At 42.6% G+C, this 14947-nt stretch overlaps 1 protein-coding gene across 1 annotated transcript in view; it reads left to right on the top strand.

The window, feature by feature from the left end:
* Nucleotides 1-14354, top strand: part of sdc3 (syndecan 3) — a 38479-nt gene extending 24125 nt beyond the window's left edge. Inside the window, exons 2-5 of the mRNA XM_044335839.1 lie at nt 3754-3847; nt 5928-6748; nt 8470-8671; nt 11221-14354. Of these exons, the coding sequence (XP_044191774.1) occupies nt 3754-3847; nt 5928-6748; nt 8470-8671; nt 11221-11387 (1284 nt within the window). The 3' untranslated portion in view covers nt 11388-14354. The remainder of the gene's footprint in view (nt 1-3753; nt 3848-5927; nt 6749-8469; nt 8672-11220) is intronic.
* The last annotated feature ends 593 nt before the right edge of the window (nt 14355-14947 follow it).

The following is a 14947-nucleotide window of genomic DNA, read 5'->3' as shown; positions in this document are numbered from 1 at the left end:
TCAGGGTTTGAGATCACCAGGCCTTCTCACACACACACACACACACACACACACACACACACATGCTCTCTCTCTCACACACTTAACACTCAAAAGCGTGAAGCACACACTCTCAGCCATCCACTTTGTGAAGCCTATATCCTCAGCCTGTCGAGGCTCCAAACAACTTCAAGTCAATTTCATTTCAGGAGGTACATATAGCGTTTCAGCTCTACCTCATGCTGAGATGTGATGGACTGAGATGCTCGGGTTTCTAGATTCCATTATGCTTTTATTGGCTTTTAAAGGCATCAGGTTTCCTCTGTCTGGAGCCGGGGAGGAGCTTCTGTTTCGTGTGTGCACAATTAGCATCACACAGGCTAGCAAGGAGAGCACTCTGCAGGCCCTCCGGATGGGCTTTAGATTTCGGAGGAGATAAGTTTGCTTTGGTCACATTTTTAGCGGTGGACCAACTGTTTTCCAACACCTGGAGCAAAACTGAACCCTTTGATTTTTGGAGGTTTGATTTTGGCAGCGGAACATTGTACTGCTTAGTATGCACTGAGCTGCATAGGTACAAAATATATAAAATGCAGTGGTGCGTAAAAACTTCGGATGCTTATGTAGAAGTAGCAGTAGCACTCTGTGTAAATGCCTGATTACAAGTGAAAGTACAGAAGTATTAAGCTGCCGTGATCTACGCTGTACTATTTCATAGTGATGAACCCACAGAAATTACCACCCCAACTCTACTGTTCTCCTCAAAGCTATGCACCACTTTAGAATCTTCCAGCTTGTTGTTTTGATTTTACGGCCTGAAACTTTATCAGCGTTGTATCCGGCAGCAACAGGAAGCTCTTTTTAACTGAAAAGCTCCGATAAACATAGTGTACGCTCCTTGTCCAGGCACCAAACAGCAGACAGACAAAATTAGCATGTAGCTGGTGAACATAGTGAAGCATTTGGCTGCTGAAGTGCCAGACATTTTTCTCAGGAGTTGGTGGAGAGAAAAACAGAGCTAAAAGTAGAGTGAATAATAGACTTAAATTCATCAGATCACCAGATGCACAACTCCTAATGCTAACGTTGCTCCATGTCTACTTTATAAGCAAATATTTTCTAACTAGTTTGACATATGAAATTTATAAGGTGACAATATGTCAGTGCTGTACAGCTTGCTCTGCTTCCCTTAAGCAGCCAAAAAACAATTAATGCAGCTTTGAAATATTGAAATTAAAAGTACTTATTATGTAGAATTGTCCCATTCAGAATGTGATAATACTGTATATTATAATAATGAGCAATGAGTTATTACTGGCGCTGTAATGTGCAAGCAGCATTTTGGAATGAAAAACACAATACCCCCCTCCTAAATGCAGTGGAGTAGAAGTATAAAGTAAAATAAAATAGAAATACTCGAGTGAAGATCAAGTACCTCACAACTGTAGTTGGGCGGCTTTCAGGAGGTAGAGCTGGTCATACACTAATCGGAAGATAGACGGTTCGATTCTTGGCTCCTCCAGTCCACATGCCAATGTGTCCTTGGGCAAGATACTTAACCCCAAATTGCTCCTGATGGCTGTGCCCTCAGTGTATGAATGTGTGTGAATGGTTAGATTCCTCTGATGGGCAGGTTGGGACCTTGCATGGTAGCCCATGTACCCATTCAGTGTATGAATGTGTGTGAATGGGTGAATGTGATTTGTAGCGTAAAGGCGCAATACAAGTACAGTCCATTTTCCATTTAAGTGTGTGAGTTAATGCACTAAATTACATCCACCAATGACATAATAGCAGCAGAAAAAACATTTGACATATTGGATGAAATTAATCAAGACACGGCGTGTTTCAAAATGTGCATTATTTGTAAGTGTGGATGTATTTTGAGTGGCAAAAATGGGCTTTAGTTTAGATATATCTAAATATATTGTGAGTGCCTGCATTATAAATGAAATAAATGCAATCTACAAGCACAATGACATTTTAGCTCATTGTTTGAAAGCTATCTTAAACCATTCAGTGATGCATACTCTATTTAGAAATGTATCTATGCACTGCAGTACAGGTGGTGTCTCTTAAGTGCAGGCATTTGATAGCAGTATTAGTTGACCCTGTGTGATGGGAAAAGCCTCTGAGTGCTAAAGTGTATGTTGAAACATCGCAGGGATGTTGGATTGAGGTCAAGTGAAAAAGAGAGAGGGAGATGAATGAAGAGAGAGGAAGGATCAGCCTTAAAATGACCGGAGGCTGAGGTCATTCACTTCACAGGTTCAACTCCTGACCGATCGCACACTAATCTCTCTTACCTGACCCTGACAGAGGTCGCCGGGCAAGCTCACGCTTTCCCCTCACAGACGTACATGAAGTAGACCTGGATTAAAGTGGAATGATGATCAAAGAGGATGTTGGGAAATGACCCATGAGAGACATTAACAGGCATTTTACAGACCCTCAGAGTGCAGCTGTAAAATTCAAATGTACAGCAGAAGTTACTCAAAAGAGATGTGATGTTCTCCACTCAAAGCCAACTCAACATAGCTCTGAAACGATTTACCGACAACAAGACATTAATCATATAAGTTCAGCTTCTCAAATGTGTGGATTTGCTCTGTTTTGTGTCCTTGTAAACTGAACATTTTGGGTTTTGGACTGTTGGTTGGACAAAACAAGACATTTTAAGATGTCATCTTGTGCTCTCGGAAACTGTGATGGGCATTTAAGACATGCTAGGAATGTAGTACTGAACTGCAGACTGGCGCCATGTTTTTTCAATTTGCACAATACTTTTTTAATGACTAAATATCTGCAAAACTAGTGACATTCATATCAGCCTCAGCTGCACTTTGTGTTTAGTGCAGTTTAGCAAATATTAGCATGCTAATGTACAAAACTTAAGGTGGTGAATGTGGTCAACGTTTTACATGCTGTACATTTTGTTAGCATGTTAGCATTTTCATTGTGCACATTTTAGCATGCTGGCATTAGCATTTAGCTAAAAGCACCCCTGTGTCTAAATACAGCCTCACAGAGCTGCTAGCATGGCTGCAGACTCTTAATGTTGTTATTTTCTGATATTTTATCGATAGAAAAACACTTAAATCCTAAAACAAGAACTAAGTGGCCTAATTGTTTTGTTGATATTGACAATTTGACAACTGATTAACTGATAGACATTCTCTTGTTTCCGTTTCTTAAATGGATTTGCTGCTTTTCTCTGTTTTATATCAGTGTAACTGAATTTGCGTTTTGTCTTGTTGGCCGGACAGAACAAGCAATTTAAAGACATCACTTTTGGGAATGTGAAATGGCCATGATATCACTATTTTCTAACATTTTACAGACTAAATGATTCATCATCAGTTTAAAAAAACAAAACAATTCACAGATGAATCCATTTAAATAATTGTTAGTTGCAGCCTGAGTTCAAAAGTTAACAGCTTCTCTATGTTGTGCTGCTTTACAGGCTGAGCATCACTTGTAATTGACACGCAGCAGAAAACTAAATGAAATCTCTCTCTCCTTAAAGGCTTTGATGTTCCTCGCAGCCAAAATCCCGGCTTTAGATCAACTCATTAACTATGCGTCTCCATAGAGTCACAGACAGACAGATGTTACCCTGTCCATCATAATGCCTCCTCTCAGACAGTGGTGTGCGTGCCTGTGTGTGTGCGCATGTAATCTGCCAAAGTGGTTTCTCTGTCGAATGAAATGACAAACGGATGAATAACTCTAATGTCTGTCATCTGTACCTCCCTCTCTCTGTCTCTTACGCAGGGACAGACTTGGTCGCCGTCTATCGATGACGAAGGCTCGACGAGAGACGAGTTCTACGACGATGAGGACCTCTACTCAGGCTCCGGATCTGGCTGTAAGTGTGTGTGTGTGTGCGCGTGTGTTTCAGTGTGTGTTGGAGGGCGCACACTCACGCCCTGGTTCTTTAAAGCTCGACAGCTGCTGGGTTTCAATCTGCTGACCCTGGAGATCCCACCCCCAACCCCCCCCAACCCACCCCTTCCCACTTCCTGCCCTCCAGTTATGGTGGCTCTATTCACCAGCCTCACATGCACGGACGCCACACACACACACAGTCGCACAATACGCCATTTGGCTCAACAGATCTTTGATATAGATTCATTTAAAAAAAAAAAAAAAACACCTTTAAACACAGACACACCCCTGCAAACAAACAGTAACTCAGACTCAATTCCGCCAGATCTTATTTACTCTAATCAGATTAAGGTCCGCGCAGATTAGACGATCACACGCACAACAACAGTTGTGTGCACCTATATGTGAGCGTATGTCCGCATTTGAGTGAGCTGGCTGACTGTCGTGTGTAGGAATTACCTACTTAACGTAAATCACATTGGTTGTAATTTAGGCTGATTTTCTGATCTGGCTGTTGAAGCTTCAGCAGGGCTCTCCTTATTAAGCATGACTCATTGAGGGCTGCCCTCGGTTCAGGCACTGCGCTAGTGGCGAGCCCACTCCAAATAAATTACAATTCAGAGCAGGCTAGTGCAGCAGAGGCCCCCCCTGTGGTTGAAACAGCAACCTGGCAAATTGCTTTATCTCGAACCACGATACGGAGCTGTCTGTTTCCAAAAGAAAGGGCTCATTTTCAACAGACGGACGTGCGTTTTGCACCGCTGCTGCTTCATAGTTTGGCATTTTAGTGGCGTCTGATGTGTTTGACAGAAGCTGCATTGTTGAAGTCCATATTCTGATATCCTCAGCCTTCATGTCTTTGTGCCCGTAAATTCAATTTGTTTCTCTTTCAACCCGGGGAGCTGCACTGCTATAACAAAATGAAAGGTGGTATAATACTATTATGAGATTTAAGAAGAAGACGAATCGCTCAGCACTGTCATCTCTTTCTTCTTTCTTTTCCTTTCTTCTCTTCTCTTCTCTCAGACTGAGTCCACACTAAAACACCGAAACAAAAGGCAAACAGTTAAATCTCTTCTTCTCCATCTTATAAACCTCTGCTCTGTCCTCTCCTGCTGATTTAATACAGCTGAACTCTCATTTTTTTGCTGTTCTCATTTCCATATTTTTCTGTTTCTGTTGTTAAACAGCTAAACAAGCAGAAAACAGCTATTTAATTATGGCTTATTGCTGCACCGAGATGTCGATCAAATCCCTTTTTTTATGTTGTGATGATGAAGTCTTGTTAAAATAAACATATCTGTGCTGTGTGAGTGGCTATACTGACACTTGAAATGAGTGATTACAGGGACAGAAAGTTCTTAAAGGAGCACTCCACTGATTTTACACATTAGTGTCAGTTCATTATCAAGGGCAGTACTATTCAGCCATGTGAGAACAGCTGCTTAATGTCTTCTGCGGTTCTGCAGCGAGCTTTGTCAAGCGTGATGAATTAACCAGTGTGACCTCATAGTGATGTCATCAGGGTTATCTTTGTTTGACCAGAATGGAAAGTCTCCATGACAAACGTGTGCATTTAGCAGGCAGAGAGGGTCTAACAAAAATATGCTATTAAGCTGCATTGAAGGAAATGTAGGATCTAGTGTTTTCAGGATATCTCAGCCTCTGTGAGTGCCCCTTTGACACTGACCAGGCTTACGTCACCCCCCCCCCCCTCCCTCCCAAAAGCTCAGTTTTTCCCATTTAGCTTTGTTGTATTTCTTCTCCCACTCTCTGCCCTCACATTACCTGTCTGACTCTTTACAGCATCCAATCAAATGCCCCAGAAATAGCTGATTTAGTGTTGACATAGAATGATAAAAGTAGAGTCCATGTACCTGGAAAGTGTCCAGTGCACTACAGAGTAAACTGTTGACTGTCTATCATATTGTTAGTGGTGAATGAGTAAATTAACTGTTATCTATGAGTGTCAGTGTGTGGGCGAGAGGTATGACTGACTCATTTTTTTGACTCCTCTGCTTTTAAAAAGTCATTTTGAATCCGTCTCCTCTCCTTTCCAGTTCCTGAGATCAGCATGAGGCCGACATCAGTGGCCATGTCCTTCACCACAGAAGAGCCCCTCCTCTTCTCCACCACCCAGGCCACTGGCCCCGCCCCGTCCGCCTCACCCGCGGCCGAGCCGAGCCCCAACCCGGACCCCACCTCCACCCCACTGCCCACCGAGGCCGACGGAGAGAGTGGTGCATTCTGGGAGAGAGAGAGAGAGCTGGAGAGGGAGAGAGAGAGGGAGGCAGAGAAAGAGCGAGAGAGGCAGAGGGAGCTGGAGAGGGAGAGGCAGTTGGAGAGGGAGCGAGAACGGGAAAGAGAGAGGGAGAGGGTCCGAGAGATGGAGAGAGAGCGGGAGAGGGAGAGGGAACGTGAGAGAGAGAGAGAGCGAGAGAAAGAGAGAGAGAGGCAGAGAGAGCGTGAAAGAGAGAGAGAGCTGGAGCGAATCAGAGCTGCCGCCGCCGCCCAGACGACCGCCGCCCCGAGGTCCCCTGCTGCCGTTCCTGTGGTGACCACCAACCCAGCAATCAGCCCTGCGGAAAGCGCAGTGCCCTCTGCTGGTTCGGATGACTTGAGCACCACAGAAGAAGAAGAGGACGTCTTCCTGTCGCCTGAGCCCACATCCTTTTACCCCGGCTTCGACATGGAAACCACCACAGAGGAAGACATGCCCACCACAGCAGAGGCCACCCCAGAGCCCACGACGGCAGCACCTACCACCACCACCCCTGTCAAGACCAGGGTCACTTCCAGGCCCAGGGCTCCCATGACAACAGCCACTCAGACGGTGCCAACAGAGAGGAGCACACGCCCACAGCAGCCCACAACAACACAGGTGAGATTCATGACGTTAGTTAAAGGGATTGTTCAAAATTTGTGAAATATGCTCATGAGCTGCCCCACGTCCCCCTTAAAAGCAAGCACACATTATTGTTTTTATGTTTTTGATCATTTAAGGGTTAAATGATACGTTGGAGTCAAATTTCTCAACTCTCAGAAAGAAAGAAGAATAAGCACATTTCTGAAAATGGTGAACTATTCCTTTAAACAGACAACAGCAGGTTCTGATTAAGGATGAGTAAATTGAAATGAAATTGAATTATTTTTTATTTTTAGTCGTGCTGATAAGATACCTGAGTCATGTAGTCCATGTTTACTCTTTAGTTGTAGCTAGTTAGCAACACGCTAACTAGCTGATCTTAAAACTCACCAGAACTCAAGTTCTCTTTCTGTTATTTTCCTCTAGTCTCTCCTTTCTCTCTCAACTCTGTGTGTTCATGAAGTAGATTCATAAAACTCATAAGCATGAATTTTTCATTCACACATGCATGGGCGTGTCATTGCCTCAGTTTGCACTGCCTAAAGCAAATACTATCTATACGCACCCATTCGTGTCTTTCCATTGAGTTTGCGTTCAAGTAAATGAATCACTTGGTGTTCTGTCAAAACACGTCTTAAGACTCCCTTTATTATATATTTTACTTACCAAACCAACAGTTCATCAGTCAATCTGTACTCTCTAATGCTTTCAGACCAGGTCAGTGACACACAGCCACAAGCATAAATATTTAAAAACAGACCTCAGATATGTAGTTTCATCTTTAAAAAAAAAGGCTCTGTAATTCCCTAAAACAGCTGTAGTTTTTTTTTTTATCAGAAAATACTCAAAGAGGAGTAAGTAGTGCACTTGATGGGGACTATTTTCATCCACAAATTAATACACATTTGGCACAGCAGTGAGTGTTTAGAGCAGCAGGATGGCGTATGTGGGATTGACTCAAAATAAGCTACAGTGCCCACGTTCATCATAATGAAGAAACGTCCGCCAGTGCAACAATTTGGCTTATTGATGTGTTTTTAATCATTTTTGGACAACAATAGTGCTCCACGGCACAGAAGAATATGATACATCAGGATTTGGATACACAGATAATACTTCTTAGTGGGTTCAAAACATTGTTGGTTTTGGTCTTTTCATTGGATTTGTGATAATAAGAAAAATATAGAATATTGTCTTTAAATGTTGTTTAATCATAAGCAGCCATATTACAATGTTGCCTAAATAAAATATAGACTTTTTTTTAGTGGGAAAGTTCTCAAACAACAAATTAGGAAGAATCTGACCAGAGATTTATGTACCATCTTTTTCAATACTCATAGACACATTTCGGTTGGTACCAGTAAAGTATTGAGGTCCAATAGCCTACTTCTGACTGCCTCTTTTAACAGCTTAATTATTTACAGACCAGAGTCAGCTTCTGTTTATTTGCAGCAACTCTGTATTAAAACATGATGCATCTAGATTTGTCTGGTTTTCCGCATTGTAATTAAGCTGCCAGATTTTATGAAGTGTGTATATGTGTTGGACAATATGCAACTTTCCACCAATCAGTGCATACAGAGGCTCATTGTTTCAGATGCGAACATGTGCCATGGAAAGTTCTGTGTTTGTGTTGGTCTGGATACGTTTCAGTGTAGCGACTCCATGGAACAAAATGTGATTACATCGAATGTAAATTTCCTGCCGTTAGCTTCACTTTTCTCTCTTCGTCTCAGGTCCGTGCAGAGGAGGGTAACAACGAGTTGGGCGCCGTGGGACCGAGTGGAGATTTCGAGATCCGTGAGGATCACCGCAACGATCTCGGTCGAGGTGTGGTGCCAGTGGATCCTGATCTGATGGGCAACACAGTGGATGCAGGAAGCTCTGCCGCTCAGCTGCCACAGAAGAACATTCTGGAGAGAAAAGAAGTCTTGATAGGTAGGCATATCTATCAATAATATCGATTATGTTTTCTATATGTTTCTGTCATGTTATGTTTGGTCATCCAGCTCAGTCTCTGTCTCACTGTGTGTCTGTCTGATCCAGTCTCTGTATCATTCTGCTATTCTGTCAAACAAACCATTTGGTAATCACCTCTTAGATCAACAGATCGCATTTCCCCGTTGCCTCCTGTATTCTTTCCCTGCTTTCTGGGAGCTGTTAAGATAAACTGGCATCACCCTGCGTTCACGTAGTGCGGATTCATCACGATAAGTGAATGTGCTACTTAGCCCCGTTTGACCTGTTTGAGAACAAGCAATCCTTTTCTTGGGTTATCCAACCCTCCTTTCTTCCCTCTTTTTCTCATCATTTTCCCTCGGGGTAAATCCAATTTCTTTTCAAGTGCACCCCTCTCCTCATCCCAAAGAGCTGTTGTAGAAAGTGAGGGAGCGGCCAACTTGCCTGACCTGACTGGCTCTCTGTCTCTCCTTTAGCTGTTCTGATTGGTGGACTGCTGGCGGTGGTTTTCGCTGATTTCCTGGTCATCGGTAAAGAGCAGGAGGCAACAGATTTTAGACTAGATTGTCTCTGTGATAGAACCAAATTATAAAAACACTTCAGGCACATACATTCATATGTAGTACTGTACATGTATAGTCACTTCAGTCTGTGGTAGTAACATGCTAAAGTACATGCAGGTATTTAACACCGTTGACTTTTCACACTCAAGACTTTTGGATTTTGATTGTCATGATTGAAGATTATGACAGTGTTAGTTAAATGCATTAAAGGGGCAATCCAGCGATTTAATATTTCACTTTCACAAAATTGTGAGGCTTGCAAGGAGCACATTAAAAAAAACGAATGATCAAAATCGATACAGCATAGACTGAAATATCCTGATTTTTAGTCACATAATGCACAAATTGCATCTTTCCTTAGACTTCCCTGCCTAGTTAAAGAATATTTCTTTCTAACTTCTTGATCCAGTTCCAGATCCAAGTTCTCCATCAAAAAAAGGAGTAGTAGTCTCAGAGCCCAAACCAAGATAACCTGGATGACATTTTCACAGGTTGACTAGTATCAGTAAACTGAAACTCATGTGTAAAATTGGTGGAATACCCCTTTAAGGTGCAAATTCAAATTCTCTTTTGATTTTTTTAGTTTTGATAAATAAAATTCCCATTTCAATCAGCCTTATTTTTGCCCCAGCCAGATGGTACTTAACACATTGTAGTTGTGTTGCTTGCATAGGCTATGACTTTTCATTAAAAACTCAGTTCTGGCTTTCACCCCCCAAATCTGAGCAATATTTCATGGTACTGTGGTGGGTGGGTCATAAATTTAATATCAGTAAACATGAGAATATTATAACAAGACCATGAGTTTAGCGGCTCAGTGAGGCTGTACAACAGTGCTTTGAGCTAAATGCTAACTTGCTCACGTAAATAATGTTAGCATGCTCATGTTTAGCAGGTATAATGTTTACCGTGTTCATCATCTTAGTTTAGATTGTTAATATGCTAATTTGCTAATTAGTGCTAAGCACAAAGCGCAGCTGAATCTGAGGGGAATGTCATTAGTTTTGCAGGTATTTAGTCATAATCTAAAGTAATGGACAGGTTTTAATCTGATGATGGCACTAGAGGAAAGCTACATTGTCATCTAAGCGTGGCCGAAAATCTTTGCTTTAGTTAATGATGGTAATGAAGATCAGATATTATTTAGAAGGATTCAAAAGTAGTTTATCACATCCTTTTTTTATTAGAAACACTCAAAACATGCAACAAGCAAAGTGTACTTATGCAGTTTTATGTAAATCCTAACTGAAAAATCCAAACAATGTCATTTATATAACATTTAAGCACAAGAAATGGTGTGAAAAGTCAACAAAGGTAAATACTTTTGCAGTGACCATGCATGGTAGAAAGTTATTTCAGTTATCTCAGCCTGTGCACTCTGATATTGGCAGTAATGGCATAAACAAAGTAAACACCTCCCACACAATGAATGGAAACAAAGTGTTTCTCAAGTGTTTTGGAAAATAACAAAGAGTCTGTTCTCTGTTTTGGCATCGATACCAATTAGTTTAATGAGGGAAAGTTTTTTTTTTTTCCATTTGATAACCACACATTAATCTATCGCATGCAGCAGAGTTCATTAGTGATGTGGACAGAAGAAGGCGGAAAAATGCAGCTGCTGCAGATTGGTTACACCAACCCCATCAGCCTAAACTACGATGTAGAACGGCAGGGCTGTGATTTAGCACAAAGCTGTTGGCAACACAGAACATATGTTGGCACAATCGGGCTCATCAGTCTTCACTTAACAGTTAGGTGATAGTGATACTGTGGTAGCTTTGCTCTGCTTTCAGTGGCAGCGTGTTTGTAGTGCTTTTTAGTCTTCTTGCAGGATGTAACAGTGGCTCCTTAGTGTTTGTTTATGTGTATTTGTATTTGTAGGATTTAATCGACAATCTTGAAATATCTGACATGGTCTGAGAAGTTTTTTTAAGATCTCGTCTCTTTCTTTCTGTCTTTCTTCAGCGGTGATAGTGGGAGGCGTGGTGGGCGCCTTGTTCGCCGCCTTCCTGGTGATGCTGCTGGTGTACAGGATGAAGAAGAAGGACGAGGGCAGCTACACGCTGGAGGAACCCAAACAGGCCACCGTCACCTACCAGAAACCAGACAAGCAGGAGGAGTTTTACGCATAACACTCGTACGCCAGAGAGACACCGCACACCGAGGGAGAGAGAAAGAGCGAGAGCGAGAAGAGAGAAAGATACTCTAAGCCCCGTCCTCCTCCTCCTCCTACTCCTCCTACTCCTCCTCTTCCTCCTCGTCGCTTCTTCCCCCTCATCTGCTCGCCTCTCCTCATCCCTCTCTCCTCTCGTCTCCAAAACACTTGAGAGCGCCTTTCTCTCTGCGGACTTGGAACTTTCTTTTCAATGAAAACGAAAAAGAGGACAAAAAAAAAAAACGAAAAAAAAAACAAAACAAATATATTCTGAAAAAATAACACATACACACAAGATGTTTTTAAAGTAAATGTTGTTATTAATATTCTACAGATTCTCTTGTTCTGTATGTAATGATATGATTATTTTGTAAAAAAACAAAACAAAACAAAACACAAGCTCTTAACCTGTGTTTTCCAGCACAAAAAGTTCCTCTTCTGTTTTTATGGAGCGAATGAACAGGCTAAAAGAAAGAGGAGAGGGGAGGAGAGGAGAGGGGCGGAGCGAGCCGAGCGAAACACAAAAGAAAAAGAGAGTGGTGGGCTTGACTCTGCCCCTCACACCCACCTCGCCCCCCCCCCAGAAAACACACAGAGCGTCTGGTTGGCCGCACAGAGCCCAGGGTCAAAGGTGAGAGGGAAAGGTCTCTTTTGTGCCTTCTGGTGCTCAAAGAAACACACATGCATACAGCCACAAAAAGTCACACACACATGCTTACACACACACACACACACACACACACACACACTTGTCTCTGTTTGAAGGTGGCTCCGACCTCTCTCTCTGTGCTTGGCCAACCAGAAAACGATGCTCAACCCTCGACGTGTTTCACAATGAGAAGCCGCTGTGGAAACGCTGGCTGGTCGTATTGGGGCGCGCTCGCGCTCACGCCGAGCTGGCGGCCCGTCTGCTCCTCTAAGCTGTACAAAGACTAGTTACGGATAGTAATAATAATCAATAATATATCAATGTTTTGGGCTGGATGGTAAATAATAATAATAATGCCGTAATAATAATAATACTTAAAACGGGAGGATGTGTATTTAGCAGTTTAAAAAAAAAAAAAGTTTATATGTAAATATCAGCGTATCCTTTCTGGCATCACTAACCATCTGCATGACCATGAAGAGTTTTTATTCATCACATCCGTCATCACTTTAGATGAGCTGTGCTCTCGTCAACAACACACACACACACACACACATGCACGCTCACACACACACACACACACACACACACACACACTTGCACACACACACGCATGTGCAGACGTGTAACTTTCTGTGCAATTAAATACAAACACACACTTGCTATACTGTAAATCATATCATTCAAGTCGACATATCAAACCCATCGTCATCATCATCATCATCATCATCATCGTGATAGTCATCACTTGTGATACGAGCGAGATCAAGCGGTTTCAATATGTTATTGATTAGTTATCGATCAGTTGCCGGTTTGGTTTAGAGTTTGCTCTGTTTGTGTAAAAGCACAACTACGTGTCCAGTCATTATGCCATCCGGTATCCCTCCCCCGCCCCACACCCACCCACCGACCCACCCACCTTTTGCATGCCTCACTTTCTTTTTTCTTCCACCTTTGGCTCTCTGTTCGGGATGGGAGGGGCCTCTGGGAAGCGTGAGGGGCTTTAACGAAAAAGTGTGAATCCGCGCAGGGCGTTGCACGACCCCACATGCCCTAATCCGGTCAACATCATAACTTTTGTTATTACAGCTTTCGTTATGAAAAGAAAATTAAATTAGCGTTTGTGGGGTCGACTTCAACCTGCTGTCGGACTCTATTTTTTGGGGGGAGGGGGCGGGGGTTAGGATTCGGTTTGGGGAAGTGGGAGTGTGAGGAGACAGGAGGGCTGTGCTTCTATCTAAGAGATTGTAACAATAACCACACCAGTGCGACTGGGCTAGTAGCTTCTATTATACTCAGTACTGTAGATCAAAAATGCATGGGAGTCAAAACTATACTAGTCTGGGTGTGTGTGGATGCCCTTGTGTGTGTGTGCGTGTTTGTGTGTGTGTGTGTGTGTGTTTGAGAGAAGAAGAGGGGTGAGTTAAAGTTGGAATGTACTGTGGTCGAGAGTGTGTTTACCTACTCCAGCAGTTCTCACGCTCTTCCACAGACAGGTAACACACCTCCTCCACTCCTGTGTGTGTACGTCGCCTGCCCCCCTCGCCAGTGTGAGAATGTGTGTGTTTGTGTGTGTGTGTGTGTTGACACCTCATCTAAACCCGCCACCTGTGTGTTTGTATGTGTGTGTGTGTGTGTGTGTGAGTGTGAGTGCTTCACCTTGGTATTTCACAGCAGACTCTTGTGTGCACTGACTAGCCTGTCGACGTGTGTGTGTGTGTGTGTGTGTCTGCGTGTGTTTAGTCTGTTCACTGCTGAATGTGGGGGCAGCTGGTCCCTCTCAGTGGCTTTCACACACACTGACTGTGTCTTTTCACTGTCTGTCTGTCTGACCGTCTGCCTGTCTGTCTCTCTGCCGCAGGACAGACGGACAGACGACACGCCACTTTCTCACAGGCAGGAATGATCTTAACACGTACTGTCTTTTCTAAAGTGACTGTCAAAATGTAAACATGTGTGTTTGTACCCATCTAAGCCTGCGTAGCCAAATAAGACGTTTGTGTCTGTGTGTGTGTGTGTGTGTGTGTGTGTGTGTGAGAGAGAACTGGTGAATTTGTACGTGTGTGTGCGTGTGAGTGTGTGTGTAGGTACGCATGTGTGTGTGTGTGAAGCCCAGTGGAGGCTTACACTACTCTATGTTTGCTGTTCCCATTCCTGTTTTTATACATTTGCATTTTTTTAAGGCTGAGTTTCTGTCATTGGCTGAGTGAGCGAGAGGAGGCGGATCCTCCACGCCACCGCCCTGTCACTAATCTGCCACTCTGTTCCAAATTAAAAAAAACCTGATTGGGTAAATCTGTCCTCTCTTGTCTTTTTTAACGAGAAAAATGGTCAGTTTATGCTGTTGGTGTCCGATTTGCTGTCGATAATACATGAAGGACTTGAGTTAACTTGTTTTGGTCTAATTAATCACATGATTCCTCATCTGAAATTGAGAAACAATGTGACTAAGTTTTTTGGGGGGAAAAAACATATTTGACTCATTTATCTCATTTATTAGCATTTGTATTGGTATTTTTATGTCTTAAAACGTGTGTGGAGGCGATCTTTAAGCAACAGTACTTTGATGTTATAAATAATTCTCTTTCCAACACTAATTAACACATATCTGCATAAATAAATGTCATTTGAATCACTTAAAGGATCTGTTCACCCAAATTAATGCCAAAAAAATACATGTTTTCTCACTCACCTCACCTCTAGTGATGTCTATCTTCATTTGCCCAGCTATGAAGTTGTCTTATTTATCTGTCTCTGAAATTTCTTCCTCCACTCAAATATGATGGATGTGAACGGTATCTCATTCATGCTGCTGCACAGTAATGATCAATTAATTTAAAAACCTCTTTTTCTAGAAATAGTGTCCCCGTTATTCAAGATAATCCACA

The sequence above is a fragment of the Thunnus albacares genome, chromosome 19 (assembly GCF_914725855.1).
Source record: "Thunnus albacares chromosome 19, fThuAlb1.1, whole genome shotgun sequence".
Lineage (NCBI taxonomy): Eukaryota > Metazoa > Chordata > Actinopteri > Scombriformes > Scombridae > Thunnus > Thunnus albacares.
The sequence above is the reverse complement of the archived record's forward strand: the minus strand, read 5'-3'. Positions and strand labels throughout refer to the sequence as shown.